This window comes from Spermophilus citellus, assembly GCF_964194105.1.
Source record: "Spermophilus citellus genome assembly, chromosome: 11".
Taxonomy (NCBI): Eukaryota; Metazoa; Chordata; class Mammalia; order Rodentia; family Sciuridae; genus Spermophilus; species Spermophilus citellus.
In genome coordinates this window covers 64670769-64689630 of record NC_138192.1, presented here as the reverse complement: position 1 = coordinate 64689630, position 18862 = coordinate 64670769, and the positions used below count along the sequence as shown (strand labels likewise).

The 18862-nt window shown below is 38.3% G+C and overlaps 2 protein-coding genes across 13 annotated transcripts in view; one reads left to right on the top strand and one right to left on the bottom strand.

The window, feature by feature from the left end:
* LOC308631046 (uncharacterized protein) overlaps positions 1 to 18862 on the bottom strand; it is a 159354-nt gene that overhangs the window by 24104 nt on the left and 116388 nt on the right. The gene's annotated exons all lie outside the window — the stretch shown is intronic.
* The window catches only part of RBMS1 (RNA binding motif single stranded interacting protein 1), a 214373-nt gene that overhangs the window by 123230 nt on the left and 72281 nt on the right, over positions 1 to 18862 (top strand). For 8 of the 11 annotated variants that reach the window (XR_014018103.1, XM_081261912.1, XM_081261907.1 and 5 more), the window contains exon 2: positions 1189 to 1364. Coding sequence is in view for 10 of the 11 variants with exons in the window: in XM_081261912.1 (XP_081118038.1) it covers positions 1189 to 1364 (176 nt within the window). In the remaining variant the exon portion in view is untranslated. The remainder of the gene's footprint in view (positions 1 to 1188; positions 1365 to 18862) is intronic. The other 3 variants (XM_081261910.1, XM_081261914.1, XM_081261913.1) reach the window with 1 other exon arrangement.

Genomic DNA, 18862 nt, shown 5'->3' with positions numbered 1-18862 from the left:
ATCATGGCAGAAAGTAGGTAGATAACTAGGACCCTGCAGTAGGTAACTGAGGTTATTAACGAGGTAAATGGAGGCTATTTATTACAAGTGGTCTGCTTTACAAATTTTTCCTTGTGGGATGGAATTTGCCTTTTCTATGTCTAGTTTTCTTGTCTATGGTAGTAAAAAGCCAAGATACAAGATTTGAAATTTCTGTTGAACTATTAATTTTAATTTTATATATTCAAACTATTAATATGTGTTATGCCCTTGGGTTAGTATGCTTCCTATTTAAAAGGTGTGAGGTGAAAAAAAAATCCTATTCTAGTGTAAAATTGCTGAGCAGTGGCTGTAAGGACACTTTGCATTGTGCTTGCTCCCATCTCAAGCTGAGCCATTTAACTTCCTCAAAATACACATGTGGCATCGGGTTGGAGAAATGTGGTTTCATCCTATTGGTTCACAAAGAATTTTCTGGTTTGGGTACAGCTTCAGGCATTCTTCCTAGGTGGCTGCTGATAGTAATCACACTAAGATTTTACTTTGTAAAAGTTGGAGTGATGTCTATGAGGCCCTAGAAGGTTTCCAACTATACACCATTCTCTCAGGGGTTAAATTTCACAAGGGTGGCCAGAACTAGAGACAGCATGCCTGTGACTCCTACCCAGATGTCTCAATGAAGCCATGTGCCTGTCCTACAAGGCAAAGTCATCCTTTTTTGAGGATCTAGATTAAATTCGAGCTTCCTTACACTTGAAGACCAATTTTTTTTTTCGAGTCCTCTTAACAAAATGATCAGCAATTTTTAATCAAATGTTCTTCAGAATTTGAAAACCTTTTCAAAATTCTAGTGATTTCTAAATTACTGTGTATTAAGGTATTATCATGTGACATCATGCAAATTAATGTTTGAATCTTAGAAGATGTCGTCCTTAAAATGTGAATAAATTAATTTTATATAAATGTAGTCACATTTAAGGTGCACATAAAGAATTATCTGAGTAAAACCCTGTTATTTCTTGTTGAAGAAGAGAGGTGGGTTTCAGTAGAATGAAGAGATCTTTAATATGTAAATTAAAATTTAACATCAAAGTAACTGAAGATAATCTGTATTTATACCTTGGTTTTATTTTGGAGTGCATACTGCCTCAGTGGTGCTTGAATCCCTTACCTTTAGCACTCTGAACACTCCTGGCCTTTATTTTGCAGCAGTCTCTGGTCCCAGCGCACCCCATGGCCCCTCCCAGTCCCAGCACCACCAGCAGTAATAACAACAGTAGCAGTAGTAGCAACTCAGGATGGGATCAGCTAAGTAAAACGAACCTCTACATCCGAGGCTTGCCCCCCAACACCACTGACCAGGACCTGGTGAAGCTCTGTCAACCGTAAGTATAGTTTCTCTTGTTTTAGCTGCTAAATATTTCCTTGATTCTATTATAGATGATAATAATTGTGTCATTGCAGAATTTCATAGGACAAATCTGTAAATGCTCAGATTTGCAACAAGGAAATGGATTTCCAAGTTTTAAGTCCTTGGACACTTGCTTGATATTACCATCAGCAGAATGCCTATGTAACAAAATAAATTGGAGCATTTTCTCACTAGAATTTCACTCTGTGGGCGTATGAGAGATAAAACATGAATTTTAAACTATTTTATGCTTAGATTCTTTTTAGGAGTGCTCATTTTTTCATGAGAGCCCCTCTAGGTGCCAGTCTATCAGCTGTTATTTCTGAGAAAGGTAGTTAACCATCTAAGCTCATCCTCAATGTGAGTCAAACTCTTAATTGCTGCTGGGACAACATTAGTCACTGTTCATGAGCACCTGTAGTTCTGTGTCCCAGTTGTTCACCCTGTCTCTTTGGGAATAAGAACTTACTTCCATTTCCTTAATCTTACGAAGAAATGTGTGCATGTGCATAAACTTCCAAAGTAAATTTGCATTATATGCTAATATAGTTGATGAATAGAATATAAATGTGCTATTTTGCTGCAATTACATTAACTCAACTAAGTAAGAAAGCACTAATTTAAACTAAGGAGCCAGAAGCACCATATAGTGCAAAAGATCATTGTATAAAGACTGAACGCATCAAATCACATTGAGCAATAAATGCCTACACAGATAACAGCAGAACAAAAGAAATTTTATATAATTGAAGATAAAGACTATTACTAGAGAATCTTTCCCTTCAAAACATCCCCATTTTGAAATATTGACAGCATCTCATTTCTGTCCTGTCCTGAGTACAATTCAGATCATTACTTTTCTTCTTTTTCTTTTCCTTTCCTTTTTTGGGGGGTGGGGGGGTGGGGCTGGGTGGAGTTTAAAAATAACTTGAGCAGTATTTCCAAACTGGAACTAAAAGTAACATCTGGGCTTCTATAAGGAGGTGATAGTGGTTTTGCTTTGTTTTGTTTTGAGAGAGAAAGGGTGATGGCCCTTTAGGTCCTGGAGAGCTTTCTAGAAAGCCATCACTCTCAGCCTTCCCTCTCTTCCCTTCCCATGTCCCCCTTTTTGATCATCCCTCTTGGACTTGGGCTTCAGCCCTTGGCTTTCAGGGCATTGAGTGAGTGCCCTGCACTGGGGTCTGCTCTGAAAGCAAGTCCAGCTTTTGGGTTTTGTTGTGCCTGGCCAGAGGCAACAGGAACCCTGCCAAGCACTCCCTGCCCTATTGCAGCTGTTCAAAACCACAAATAGGCCTTTTGCTATCTTGTCTGCTGCTGGCCTTTCACTGGCGTCGTCTTATGCTTCTGCAGCATAATTACAGGTAGCTATAGCGCCATAAAGTCTAAGGAACTAAAAATGTAACTTCGTAAGAAACAAAAGAATGAAGCTAACTAACTCTCAAACTCCTGAGGTATAAGAGAAGGGGGAGAGGATTTCAAAAGATTGATTGTCTCTCAGCTGGTTTTGAATTATGTAAGGTGAGTGATGACATCAAGGAGACAGTTAACTAACCATAAAATAACACAGTAATGTGATGTTTTATATAAAGTAACTACGTACTTGAAAAATCAAGCCAGCAATTTTTTATCAAATCATTATATTCCAAGCATAGTAGAACATTTTATCCTTTTTTTTCTAGAATATTGCTTCCTTTTTTGTTTGCCTCTTCAATGTCTATGATTTTTTTGCACATGTATAGATATTAACTCTCTTTGCTAGTGTCAGTATCAGCAATAACTGTTTGCCACCCTCACTCCCTCCTGTCATCTGCAAAGAGAGGCTTTTGCAGAAGTCCCGGGTTGGATATTAAACTCTGATAATAGTTTTTTTTAATATGCATGTACAGAGCCAAGACATAGAATAATAGGGGAGACTATCTTAGAATCTGCTAGAAGCTTCATCCCATTTAACATAGAATCTAATAAATACCAGATTTGACTTGTTGACAATTTTGTGTCTTAGAATATAGAGAAAATAAAAGAGGGCATTCCTGTTCTGGACTTAATTGCTTCCAATAAAGAATAGCTAGCTGGTGACATGGAAGTGACAAGACCTTATGGGAAAGTGACTCATTCTAGTGCTTCAAAAATCAACTGGATGTAATTAGGGATTTTAGAAAAGTGGGTATCAGAGACTTCTCAGAAAAGATAATTCTAAATTCATTCTTCTGAAAAAGAGAAAAACATTTTAGAATTAAGAAAACAACAATTTAATTAAAATTGACCTGATAAGGCTGAATTGGGGGCAGGTGGAGGCAATGATGAAACTAATGATTTGGCTCTGCCAGAGGCTTTGGCTCGTTTATTATTTATTTATTTATTTTGGGGGGACATAATACCTTTATTTATTTTTATGTGGTGCCGGGGATTGAGCCCAGTGCCTCATACATGCTAGGCAAGCATTCTACCACTGAGCCCCACAACCCTGGCCAGAAGCTTGGCTCTTTTAAAGGGTTATCTAACAGAGTTGGGAAAATCTTTACAATAGTCACCTGGTTCCATACCAAAAAAAAATGCATCAAGTCCAAGGATTAGTAAAACATGAACATTCTTTAAAAAAAAAAAGTGGAGAGGAAAACAATATTTTTTAAATGCTCTGCTTGGAGTAAAACATAGAGGTGCTAGAATGTTAGAAAAAAGGATAGTGAACAGGCAGGTGTTATGGGGAAAAATCAGCCTCCCACGCTCAGAGATTAATGGCACTGGAAAGTGTAGGCCACCATGCTGAAGAGGAGGGGACCTGGCAGTGGGAGCTTATGTGGAAGGTCCCCAGCTTAGCTCAGGAGACCTGGATAAGGACCAAACTGGTGACAGTGATAATGATCAGAAACTGTGGATTTAAAGCAGATAAATTTTCTAGGAATGCTTGATGAGAGAAGCCAACAAGCTCTGGTTAACTTCTAAATTGTGAAATGTGTATGAGAAACCTGGGAATCTCATGACTGCTCCAGGCTGTTGCAACTTTGTTCCCCATTTCTGTTCAAAAAGATGACATCAGTGCTGGTAACCAGCAAGTTTAGGAGGTGGAGTGGTGTGGGTAGCAGAAAGGAATAATCTACTCTACCTTGACCCTCAAGTATTCTTAATTTTCCTCATTCTCTGAAATCGAGCCAAGTATATACTGCTTAACTGTGACTGTAAGTGTATTGTCATTATAAACGTTTTTTTGATAGAATATCTCTCCCATCCAGGCTCCTCAGGCAAATTCCTTTTTAGACAGAAGAGTTTAGGGCCCTTTTGCTTGTTTTCTTGCCACCTTACCCCTTGGTATTTTGTCTACATGTTCTCAGTTAAAACTAAACTGGAATCATAAATGTCCCTTTATTTTCTCTAATTTTGTTTGTTTGCTTTAACTGGTGTCCACCTCTCCTCAACTCTTTGCCCTCTTAATTTCTGTTTTCTTGGCTGTTTATTCTGTAGGATCATCCTCTCAGAGGGCTGTTCTCTACTCTTTCCAATTCTCTACACATTTTCCACTTGAATATTTCATTTGAACCTCAAACTCATCATTATCTCCTTCCTCCCCAAACTGTCATTTTCCCAAATTTACTCTTCTCAGTATGAAGCTTTAGAGCAATGATTGAACACTTTCTACTGACCCTTAGTCTCCAAGTCCTGTAGGTTCTTTAAAAAAAAAAAATTCTTTTTCGTTGGTGCATTATAATTATACATAATAGTGGGATACCTTGTTACCTTTTTGTACATGCATACAATAGAAAAATATAATTTGGTCAAATTTTCTTTGTCACTGACAGAAGACTGAGGCCTCCTTCCTTGCTCCCTGTAGTGTGACCGGAGGGGACCATTTGCTCTGCCTGCCACCTCTCCTCAGGAGTCTTCCCATTTCCCAGCCTCCATCTGCAAGCCAAATTTAAGCTATTGCCTCCTCCAGGATTGGGCCACACTAATAACCCTGCTTCTTATTTTCTTACTTATTTAGTGTGTATCACCACCTTAAATAGTTCTGTTCTCCAAGGGCTTATGACGTTATTTAGCAGCATGTCTGTGGCTGTGTATAATGCTAACACCATGTCATGTTCTCAGACTTCTCACTTGGCTTTTAAAATCATCATGGTCAGTGTTGATAATTTTCAGATGCCCATGTTATCTACCACAGTGATCAGCAAGTGCCTACTTATCGGATAGCCTATAAAATGGGTCAAATGATGCTTTTATGGATAGGTTGTGATCTGGAATCAAATTCAGGTTGAGTATCCCTTATCCGAAGTGCTCAGAACCAGAAGTATTTTAGATATTTTCAGATTCTGAAATATTTTCACGTGTAATGAGATATCTTGGGAATGTGACCAAATCTAAACATAAAATTTATTTGTGCTTCATGTACGCCTTATACACTTAGTATGAAGACTTTTGTACGATGTATTTAGTGCACTTGTGTTTTGACTTTGACCCATCGCACAAGGCGAGGAGTTTTCTACTTGTGGTGTCATGTCAGTGCTCAAAAAGTTTTGGATTTGAATTTTGGAGTAAGAATGCTCAACCTGTAAAATAAGTGAAAGAGTTGGTCTTCTGCCTAGAACAGAATTGTCACTGAACAAATATTAATCTTTCTTTGCATCTCAAAATCCTAACTACTAGAAAAAAGCTTAAATGTATTTAATACCACATTTAAAACTAAGGAGAAAAGACCCCACCATATTCTGAGCATGTAACCCACCATGATTCATTCCTTTTTATAATGATTACTATGACATGGATAATCTTACATTGTTCAAATTCCCTTTTTTCGAAGACAGTGTTTGTGTGCAAGGTTTGGTCCACAACTCTTCCTGATTTGTAGTGGGAGCCCCAGGTTGAAAGTCTCTGTTGGCTAAGTCTGGGTAGCTTAAAGATTTTCAGGGCATCAACATCCTATGTGCAAGGTTTGGTCCACAACTCTTCCTGATTTGTAGTGGGAGCCCCAGGTTGAAAGTCTCTGTTGGCTAAGTCTGGGTAGCTTAAAGATTTTCAGGGCATCAACATCCTATGAGAAGGTACAGACAGCTCAGGGTCTGGACAACTTGTTTTTAAGGAAGAACATTCTATGGATATTAGAACAAGAAGTGTTTCTTTCTATACCCATTTTGTACAGTACCTCTTCCTAAACAGTTGGTTAAACAGTTTCTTTCATTCAGTAGATTTCTAATTTGTTTCAACGTGCATTAAAACATATGATTGTAATATAAATATGAAATTAAATCTAGCTTGTGGTATGACTGTTGCTAAATGAAAATAAATATTTTGGAAATATACCCAGTTTCCCTGGTTGTAAATATTCAATACATTTTTATTTCCTACCCCTTGGTTTTCTGTTCCCTGCAAGTTTTCCTTATTATTTTGACTACACCCCAGATCTTGAAAGGTGGCACAGAAAAGCAAGACAGGTCAACAGAAGTAGACAGAACAACTATAATTTCCAACAGAATAAAGTGAATGTTTTTATCTGGCATTCCGTGAGAAACCTAAGGAAAGCTGTGTTAACCTTGATGTGAGGAGACCACCAGGGTAGCTTTCAGGGAGGAGACATACCCTAACTTTAAAGACAAGGATAATTTCACATGGGTGAGGTGGAACTACTGCTGTTCATCAGGTATCAAGAAGAGCCCCAGAGGTGTAGGAAAGCTTGAAATCCAAAAAAAAAAAAAAAAAAAAAAAAAGCCTGAGGGCCCCTTGGTTTGAAGCTGGTGTTCAGCCTTTAATTGACCAAGACTTGAGGTGACTGGAGTAGAGGTGGTGGGTGTGGAGGACAGAGGTGAGACAGAGATTGGGAATGTTGCCAACACCTTGAATAGAAAGTGAGTGGCAGGAAGTCTAGAATTTCTCCTTTATTAACAGAAATGGAGTTAGGTGTTGGAGTGGTAGAGAAGCATAATCAAGCGCCCCACCCTCCTCTTACAATAATTCTGAGCACTGTAGGAAGCTTGGCCTGGGGAAGCAGAGGACTCTCTGAGGATGGAGAGGATGTGCCCTGGCCCAGGGCTGTGGAAGGAGGGGACAGGAACGGTGCTAGACTGAAGCAGGGTGTCTTGGAGATGGCAATGTCAATACCCAAGCCTAATTTAAAACCACCATAAGATTTGAGCTCCAAATGAAGAGAAAGCTTGAGTTCACCAACAGAGAATACAGGAAAGGCGTGGCCCAGGGGGTCCTCTCCTGGACCTGCAGCCCCCATCCTCTTGCTTGGGCTCCCCAGAAGGCAGCTCTGTTCATGGAACCCACAGAAGAGGCCCAGACAACCAAATGCTGTTCTGGAACTACTTGTTCCTTTGTTGAGTGCTAAATTTAAGGATATGTTTACCTGTCGATCATCTGAAGAAATTAGAACAACTAATAGGAAAATGGACAACTTAACGTGATTGTGCTTTCTTGACCTCTATTATTACCTGTAACTCTAAGATTGCTTCAGCAGTCTCTGCTGAAAGGTGATTCCTCTCCTCCCTGGAATTAAGTGGCCTCCCTTTTTATTCCAAAATGATTAGTCTACTGCTACAGCCTCTGCTTTATAGTGACAAATAAAAATTACAATATTGTAGTCATTGGAATTTTTAGGTTTTTAGAATGCATTTTTCAAGAGTACTGATGACCATATCCAGTGAATTTTTATTTCTTAGATTTCTTTGAAAGACAGAGAAAGAAGAAACGTTAACATAAATGTACCGGAAAATAGTTATTCCCTTATTAACTTTTTTTTTAAAGTTTCTGTTTAGAAAAGTACTCTTTAGCCTTTTGAGTGTTTGTTCTTTATTGATCTAAAAGATTCTCAATACATAAAATACTAACAACAATAGTTTTTGGAGCATGGCTTGCTAGCATAATGGAATAATACATAATAAATAATACAATGAGGACTTAGACCAAGAAACTTGAGCATTTTGCTGAAAAGTATGATCTAAGATGTGGAGTTTTCAGACTTTGTCTCATCCTTTTAAAAAGAAATGCCAATCTATTAAGTCAAAATGTTGAGTCACTAATTGTAATTTAACTCTCTCCTTCTGAACAGTATTCTAATAAGGTTCCATGTAGTTGAAAAGCCCAACATAAAACAAATCTGAGATTGAGAAAAATACACAATCTTTATGATTTCCCCCCCCCAAAAAAAAATAGACTCCAGAGCAGAGTTGAGTGCTTCTCGGAATGCCCTGTTCATCACTTGGATGGGTCATGCTATTATATTCTTGTTCGTGTCAGTTGCTTCACTTCCCTTTTGATATGGAAGAATTCTGGCACATTAAAAAATGCTTTTTGTACTGTGGATCTTTGACATACCAAGATATAATCCAAATACATTTGGAAATCCCAAAATTTCACAAAAATAATTTTAGCATCCAAAGAAAGAAAGAAAAATCCCCATGCAATAAATACCTGCTTTCCAATAAAAAGCCATCTCACTTTGGCCTTTGGTTATTCTTTCTTCAGTTTTCTCCTTGAAATCATCAGTTTGATCTTTAGAGTGTAGTCAGTTCTCAAAAATCAACACAGTATCAAATCCTTGAGAGCTGCCTCGTACAAATGCAGAGTAAAAGCTTATTGAAATATGGATGCTGGGTGACGGGCTGTGCTTCTTCCCTGGCTGCATGGCTCCCTTGTCTCTGCTGAGAGTGCCTGTGATCCAAACATGCGCTGCAGCAAAATTTAAAATAACTGTGGGTCAGGGACTTTCAGTATCATCATGAGTAAGTAGCTGAAACCTCAAATATTAATTATTGCCAAGTACCTATTGTATGTATGCATTTGGTATTTTGGCAGGAAATCTCCGTTATGTCTTATTTTCTAATTTATCCATTGGTAAACATGGGTGTTAAGATGTTTGGCCAACCCTCTTTACTGCGCGTCGGCCTTTTTCTTCAGCATGTCATTTTGTTATTCCTAGGCATGATATAGAGCCATTCTTCCCTGTAATGCCCAAATACTGCACAGGTGGCTGGCAAGCTAATTTTAATATTTGCCTCAGCTCAAGCTAGTTGGGAAGCCAGCACTGAAAACAATGATCACAACCACATGAATTTTTTTTTATACTTATTCTCTCCCATTTGAGTGCTGTGTTGTTACTATGTATCCATTATAAGAACCTTGAATTTCTATAGCAGCACCTCGGGGATGTTTAACCTTCACATGAAGTTAAAGGTAGTGTCATCAGGAAAAAAAGCCTCTAATATCTTTGACAGTTGTGCTGGTTTTGTTTAGAATTTCCCTATTGGGTTACTATGAATCTCAGAAATTTAAAACCTCTCCCTTAACTTTTCTCCATTTTTAGTACACAATACATGTGTAGGAGAGGAGGATGGGGAGGGATAGGTCAGCAAGTACAAAGTTACAGGTAGGAGGAATGAGTTCTAGTGTTAGTCGTACAATAGGATGGCTGCCCTTAACAGTGTTGTATATTTCAAAATAGCTAGAAAAGATGTTTTGAACTTTCTCCCCACAATATTTCTCCCCATGATAAATGTGATGGATATGCCAATTACTCTGATTTGGTCATTATACAATGTAAATATGTATTGAAATAATATTACACTGTACCCTCAAAATGATCAAAATTAAAATTTTGAAAATGCTTGTTAAAAAGTCCCATGTTGTGTATGAATGCCTAAAATAATGCTGGCAGCTACATGCCAGGTACGGTGAATGGTGCATGCCTGTGATCCCAGCAACCCAGGAGGATCACAAGTTCTAGGCCAGCCTCAGCAACTTAGTGAGACTGTCTCAAAAGAAAAGAAAAAGCTGGGTATGTAGCTCAATGTTAGAGCACTCCTGGGTTCTATCTATAGTACCAAAAACAAGAAAGAAAGAAAAATAGCCAATATAATCAAAAGCTCAAAGTAGAGGCAGGAGAAAAGAGGAGAATTCCATCTTTATTGATGACTAACCGAGTAATCCCTTTTTAGTGTACCTGGTCACTGAAGCTCAGCTCCAGGTTAGCTATTTAATGTGTTACACCCTAAGATTACACAGTACAAAGAAGGTATTTGTAATTTGTCATTTGCTTGATGCCTGAGGGGCGTTGTGCCTAGATAAAAAGAAACAGTTTTAAAGAAACATTCTTTTGGAGATCATTGACAAATCCTATCACTACTTTAGAAAATAATGGGCATGTAAGAGCATTATAATTTTCTATGAAAGTAAGCCTGATTAAAAGAGAAGACCAAGCTACTCTTGGGGAGAAGTAAGTGGTGAATCCATTTTTATCTAATTTAACAAATACTTATTAAGCACTATGACAGTGATTTTGCTAGATGCTATACTATAGGACACATTTCCTGCTTTCAGGGAATTTCTTGTCTTGTGTAGAAGGTAAACTTTATGTGTAATGTATAGCAGAATGCAAGAGAGACAAAGGATAACCAAGATTGCGAAGTGACTACATGTGTTGGGGCAGGTAGCAGAAAAAGCTTGGCATTTGCGTCTTCAGGATGGAGGGGACAGGCAAGCCCAGGACTGAAGATAAGACTAGTTTGGCTTCCAGCCTTGTGTGATATTTTTTGGAGTCCTAAGGTAGTGTATCTTTAGCATCAGAGGAAGTCTTGTACTTCACCAAGAAGATAGGTGAGAAGACTTCCTCAGGGTTTGCCCTTGACTGATATGGACTGAAGGGGTGCATCCAAGGAGGAAGATGATTCACAGATGACTGTAAAACTCAAGTCTAGGAAACTGGGAGTTTGGTATCATTAACAGATATGGGAATCAGAAATAAGAGCTTATTTTTATTCTTGCCTGGAAATTTTCATCCACTCTCAGGGGAAACTTTTCAAATTGAGTGCCTGTTTGCTTTATGAGCTTGTGTACTTTTGGTGTGGCTATTAAACGGAAAGAAGTAATGCATCAATTCCAGACTGGTGAATCTTCAGTGCAGAGAGGAGACTAGTCATTAAACATTGTTTGTCAGCTGGAATACACAACCTATTTATTTATTACTCACTGATCTTTTACAGTGTATTAGAAACCTTCTGTTGAGGTAGTCTTTGTGGTCAGCAGTTATAAGACCTATGTATTTCTCCAACACTTTATTTCCTTGAATTTTTTTAGTAGAGTTGTAGGGTGTTTATGTTTTTTGAAAGTTGGTTTTTGATTAATAAATTGCTTTGCCACTCCCTTGATGAGGATCATTTGGCTTCAGAATGTAGACTTTGGAGAAGAGATTTTGTAAGTGAGCCATGGGACTGGGTGGGAGGAAAGGAGGATGCGTTTCCATAAATGGGGTATCTAGAATTAGCGAGGAAGTGGACTCATAACACAAACAGTCCCAACCAAGCTCGTGGCTCTGCCAGGGAACGTGGACTCTCTCAGTCTCCTCCTGGCTGTCTGTGTCCTCGCTGACCTGGCCATACTAGGATTAAACTTGTCTAAATTGCTTATAGGGCTAGGACCACTTTCTTTTCTCATTTGTTCTTTATCCTGTAGAGTCTTCCTGCCTCTATTTAAAATGTCACGTGCCCCTGAATAGGAGATCAGTGTTTTTATGAACATCAGCATTTACATGTACAGTTTCGGATTTCCATATTTATAAAGGACACTTTTTTTATAGTATAAGGACTGTTTCTTTAAATATGGAACAAAGAGTCAGTCACTTTGGTCCTAGAAACAAATTGATCCTGTTAACCCATTTGGACCGGAACCCCAATCTTTGCCAAAGATCTTTTCCCAAAATGTTTCATCTTCTCCAAATCCAGGCCACAAATTATGAAATTATAGTCCCTATCCCTTAGTATAAAGCATAGCTTTTTTTCTAATGCTTGTCTACATCCATGTCTATGTGAACCTTGTCAGATAATATAGTCAGCAGGTTCCACATCCATAGATTCAACCAATAACAGATTGAAAATATCTGAAGAAAAAATTTCTATCTGTACAAAAATGTACTGACTTTTTCTCTTTTCATTGTTCCCTAAACAATACATTAAGCAACTACTTATACAAGATTTACATCATATTAAGTTTATAAGTCAAGAGGATGTGAAGTATACAGAAGGATGGATAGTGTTGTTTGCGAATACTCAGCCATTTTTTATAAGGAATTTGAGCACCTGTGGATTTAGGTATTGGAGGGGAATCCAGGAACCAGTACCCCCACTGTAATGAGAAAGGATTATGTTGGATTTCTTAGATTTCCCCCTACTATCTCTTTATTCATTTCTTTAGTTTAAATTTGATACCATGCAATTAGCTGTTAAAAGCCGTATTTATTAATTTTGGCTCCATTTTTTTGAAGCAGAAGTATTTGAGCATTATTAAAAAGTTTTACTGAACTTTCTTCATCTCTGTGATAAATGTTAGTACTTTACATCTCTAGTCAACTGGCTGTTTTTGAGGAGCACTCACCAGGATTAAACTGTGCATGGGTTCTGAGTCAGACTGTTGAGAGACACCTGAAGAGAGGCAGCCTGACATGTGATGGTGCTGAACAACAGGGGCTTGGCGCTCTCCACATGGCTCTTCTTAGGCTATTTTTTCCAACCAACCTCTTTGTTCCCTAGCTCCTCCCCTGTAAAGCCAGGGCAATAAGAGCATCTGCAGCATGGGGGTTTTTGTAGGGACTAGATGGGTCAGTGTGAAGTACTGCAAACATTTCCCGGCACATATTCTTGTCACCACTGTCGAGTGTTTTTAAAAGCTTCCTACTCAATTCTGATAGTCAGTCCCAGTAATAGCTTATTATGCTTGAGTCCTTTTGTGTTATAATTGAGAACGCCAAGGCTCAGAGAAGGTTAAATAACCTCCTTGGAGTCACAGAATTAGGAAGTGGCAGGCCTGGGACAGACTCCCTGTGTTCTGAAACACCCACCTATCTTGATTTACCTCTTTACCTTTCTCCAGTAGGTGAACCTCTGCCCTCAATCATGAGTGTGAAATTTCTGCACTATGCTTTCTTTCCAAAAAACTTAACATTGGCCCCTCCGCTGTTCTGTTCTTATTAAAAGCTGGGGTAAGAAATCAGATTTGTGAAGAACTGAATGAAGGATTGAGAGTTCTTTTATTCATTGAGGAGCTTCCCAATTTTGTCAAGGCGCACAGGGAGAAAGATGGTATTTGCATTGTACCACATTGGCATTGGGTTAGATTACATTGAACCACCATGGTGAATTAGGCTACTCATTGCTGGAGGTGGCAGTGTCTCCCAGTCTCCTGGGTTTGATGGGTCCTCACCTCTCACACCTGGGACAGAACTACCCTAGCATGATATTTGGTGCTAGCAGGAAAGTCTTCTAATTAAATGAAATATTAAACAGAACTACATATACAAATGTTTAGAAGTAGTAGTTTTATCCTATTTTACAAATACTAATTTATAAAATTCATCAGAGAGGCCATTTTGCTGAACTCAAAAATTGAGATCAAGGCTCCTGGATGACAGTTGCAACATAGTAACATCTACTTTAAAATATCTAAGTTCTGTATGTCATTTTAATTGTATGGTATTTGGAATGTTCTTTTTCACATCCATTAGTGGTTGCAAAATGTAACAAGTATGACAGCTCATTTTCTCTTGGTATACTCTTGAAATAATCTAATCTGGAAGCTGGAAATAACCAGAAGGTTTGTTTCAATGTTGAATTCCTACTACAGCTATTCACATATCTCATGATAAAGATGCACATCAGAGCAGGAGCACCTAAAGCTTAGAACCAGTCAGTGACATCACTGTATCATGATTCAACAAGGTGTACAGTTTACTACTGTGCAGCTGGCCGCCACTTAGGTGCTGGTGAGGGTGTGTGCCAGTCAGTTGCACCTGCTCCTGACCTGGCATTTGTGTGTGATGTCTGTATAGGTCATTTATACAATTTTATATGCATGGACATGTGCAGACTTGAATTTTCAAAAGAATATCAACACAGAGTTAAAACTTTCCTAATCAGTGACTCATTTATAGGAAGTTCATGTGTATGCAAAGAGATGGCAAGAAACATGTTTGTCCAGAGTCTGCCCATGAAGCAACTTAATGTAGGTGACATAGTCATCAGCAGGCCAGAATTTCTGCAGTACATTTGCCTGTGTTTCTTATCTGTTTTTGTGCTTGAAGTCTAAGAGTTAAAATTCATGTGGAAAAATTGATGAAACCCCTAAAGTACCCGTTCAGATCTTAATTTAATAACCATCGGAGGGTGGATTTTATCCCTGGATGCAGCAGCTTCATTAGAGAGCCTGACACATTACCCTGTAGCTGTCTACACCTCTATAATTCTGAGCACTAGTGTGCTCAGGCCCCAGGTGACCATTTGACTAGGCATCGCACATAGTGGGTAGCCCTTCAGAAGACCCCCCACCACAGGGCAACCTCCTTCTAAACCTTATAGTTGTGAAAAATAGAACTTCCCTGGGACTCATGGTTTTACTCTAATAAACAAACACTCAGTTTCATGGTTGTATTTTCTTCTTATTTTGATTAAAGAGAAGTTCCAAGCTAACTTTGCATCCAGAGCTGGCCCTTCTACAGAATCACTTTCTGGTTCTAACTCTTTTTTTTACAACAAATTTTGCTTCACCTTGAACTCCATATCTATTTCTGTCTCATGGCATTGCATGTATTTTTGCCATCAGCCTCAAACTTTTGGCAAGAGGTATAAATAAATATTTCTTACACTTTGTATTTGACTGCCACTCTTAAAATTACAGTAAAAGAAACATGGCTTGGTCTTCATCTTTTGTCAGTATGTATAGCCATCATTATTGTTACTGAAGTAGCTCCCTTGGGCTTGCTGGTATTTTGAACATCTAATGACATTTCTATTAGAAAGGAAAATATGGTCCATTCTCTTAGGGGATGAGCAACAGTTTCCTGGATTGTCAATAGGCATTAAAATGAAAATTCAAAATCATGGTTTCCAGTAACTTTTAGCTTAATTGACCTCTTTCATGAAAGGAGGATTTCTTTGTGATTTTCTTATACCCATTCTCAGGAAGTCAGTTTGGCCTTGAGAATTAACTTCTCCTTGTTTTAATGTTTAAAGACAGAAAAGGAAAAAAAAAAAAACATTCAGCAGCTGGCCAGAATCTTTGTTTCACCTGTGTTTTGGTTACTTAACAAATGACAATTTAGAATTATTGGTTCTAGCTTATAAACCACCTATTGGCTATGTGTCTGCTTTCTTTTCTACCTACCATAAGTTCCTGATAATATTTCTTGATAAAATCCCAGACTTGAGCCTGAAGGAACATTCTCCTCCTGGACACAGTTCATCATCCTGCATAGTTGCTAATGAGTCTTCTCTCTTCCTCTTCCCAGTTGGCCTTTCTGTGTTTTAGCAGCACCAGCATTTACTGGCCTACAGTTTTTGAGTTTTTCAGGATGGCTTTTACTTCTTCATAAAGTCCAGTCGTACCTCGATCTTATTGTGTAGATTTAATGGTTTTCTGACCTGACTCCCAAGATCTCCTCCCCAGCTAACCAATGTCCAAGGCAGAATTGAAGAAAAATGGATAAATGCATGAATTTATTAGCAACTCATTACCAATGAGTTCAATAGCAATGCATGAAAGCCACATTGTAGAAAAATGAGGAGATGAATGTCATAAAATATCTTGGATTGCAGCAAATTAGCAGTCCTCTGTTCTCCACGTGATAGCTGTTACTTTACAGACCTTCCCTGCAGCAGGATCTCAAGCACACTGCTGCCACACTGACATGCTTGCAGGGTGTATCCCAATCTGAGCATGTGTTTTCATGTTATGGACTAAGATAAGCCATAAAGATAACATCTCTGGACATGTGCCTAAACATCTGTGCACTCTGCTGCTGTCCACATCTGCACAAAATGTTCAGGTCTCCCTCTTTCCAAATACAGGCAGACTCAGGAATCCTCACTTACTGGCCTCAGATGGCTTTCTCACTCTTTTCCCCACTAAGACTTTCATAAATTTTCGCATGGCTACAAGTCCTATATTTTTCTGCCCTTGACCCCCCACTCCACCACACTCCACCCCCCCCCCCGTTCCCATGATTTTTCTGACCTTACCCTGCTATTTCACCACTTTACACCAGTCATGGTGGACTCCTTGGTGTTTATTAAGCCCCTAGCCTGCTTTGGCTTCCAGTCCTTGTCTTAGATTTTCCTCTCTACATGCATGGCCCCTGACTTCCTCCTTCTTGTCCTCCAAGACTTTGTTCCAATGTCATCTTCCCAGGAAGCCTACCTTGGCCACCCTTTGAAAAACTGTAATCTGCCTCCACTTGACTTTGGCAGTCTCAAACTCAATCCTCCCTTTCCTTTGTATTACTTAATTGTCAGAATACCAGCCTCTATCATACTGTGTAGTTTGCTGATTTTTGCTTGTATATCATAAGAAAATACCAGTAAATATTTTTTAATGAAATGCCCCTTTATATGACACAAAGAAAAGCTGGAGTACAAGCTCAAGTACCAAATTACAGAGGCATTGTTATCTTGACGGTCAAACTTAGAACTTCTTTCTGAGGTCAGCTGGTTTCTCTCTCTGTCTCTGTCTCTATGTCTCTCTCTGATGGTCAACTAATGTGTCTGGGATTAGGATTCCTCAATGCTGGGAAAGCCTGTGGCTGTAGAATTTGCCACAAGGACCAATTCTACACTTGCCCGTGATATGTATTTTTCTGTCTTATCCTGTTTTTCTCATCTATTTATTCGTATGTGTATTTCTGTAACATAATTTTTGTAATAAGGCAAGCTACCAATAAACCTCTTAAGGAATGATAAATAAATAATGAGCCATTTTAAGCCACCAGCTCTTCATTGATGACATCAGCAAATTGAACCAGAGATCAGGAATGAACAATAAGTGGCCATGTACTGCCTCATTTCCTCTTCTCTGGCAGAATTGCTAATAAATAGATGAGAACACTTTTTCCTGCTGGGCTTCAGAATCCTTCTCTACACGACTTTACCCCCAGTAACTCATTGAAGTTGGCCTGCAAGATGAAAGCTATTTGAAACTCCTGGCAGTTCCTTCCAGCTCTGTGGTCCAAGAAAGGGGAAAATAAAGAGTTACTGTTTCTTTCTAGGGACCTGGAACTTTGCTTGTTTCAAATCTTTTGATATTAAATATCCTTCCATAAAACTTTAACAAACCCAAGAGTTCATTAACTGGGCTGTCTTCCAGTAGAATAAAAAACTAGGTTGTACTAACCAATCAAATTTTCCAACTATAGAATTTTACCTTATATCTAATATGATTGTCAATTTTCAAAGCAATAGAATATTTTGAGATACATATTTTTTTTTATGATTCAGGTTACGCTTAACACTTAGATTTCAGTGTTGTCATTAGGACCAGATTTTATTGAACTATGCTTGTGACAGATCATCTCTAGGGCATTTGCTATATTGGATCAATTCTAGTTGATAGTCATTAGACAAGTTCTTCAGACTGAACCACTGGCAAGAAGTCAGGCTCTTGAAACAATTGACCTCTGTCAAATCTATTTACTTCCTGCCTTGTTTTTGCCCTAGTGTCCTATATTCCTTGCCTTTTTTCTTTTCTTTTTTCTTTTTTTTTTTCCTTTAACAATACTGAGGGTTAAATCCAGGGCCTCATGCATGCTAGAGAAGCACTGAGCTACATCCTCAGCCCTTTTAAGACAAGGTCTCACTAAGTTGTCCAGGCTAGTCTGGAATTTGCGATCCTCCTGATTCAGCTTCCCAAGTAGCTAGGGTTAAAGGCATGTGCCACAATGCCTAGTGCCATTGATTTTTTTTTTTAATCTTTATTTTAGTTTCTAGGGTATGTCTCTTTAAAGAGCTACCTGGAGTCCTTTCTAGAACAAAATAGGCTGTACCTGCATATACATATTATACCTACTTATGAATAAGTATATATGTGCGCTCACACATACTCTTATATACAAAGTTATATGTTTGAATACCTACATAAATAAATTCCATTTTTCCTTTTCTAAGTAAAATTACAAAAAACATCAACTAGAAATCTTTTCATTCTTCTGGTGAAAAGTATATTTTGAAAGGGACACTTTAAAATGTCTTGCAAAGAATATTTAGGATGTCAAAAAATAAATATATACAGTATTTACTTGGGTAGGTTTATATAATGGTTTTCTTTCTGTTTTAAGTACAATAGATAGATTCTTTAATTGGATAACAATTAGGTAAACTTGTTAAAGGTAATAAAATTAGAGATAATGACTAAAGGCCATGGTTCTGTTCTTGAATGCTCAAAACTCCGAAATATTCTCCCTGCTCATTCTCCATGCAGTGGACAGTATATACTTTGCTACTATTTATTTTCACTTCCCTTCTCAATTCTGAACTTTAAATTAAGATTGGGGTAATAAATGAGAAAATGCCTTGTAAACTATGAGCACTTTATTCAAGAAGAATCTGGGATATCAAGGTCTCCATTGGCGTAGTGTTGGCTTGCATTTGAGAACTGCCTGTGAAATGCTGCAAAAGTACTTAGTTTAGAAATGTTATAATTCATGTAATAATACAGGTGAGGGGTCCTCTT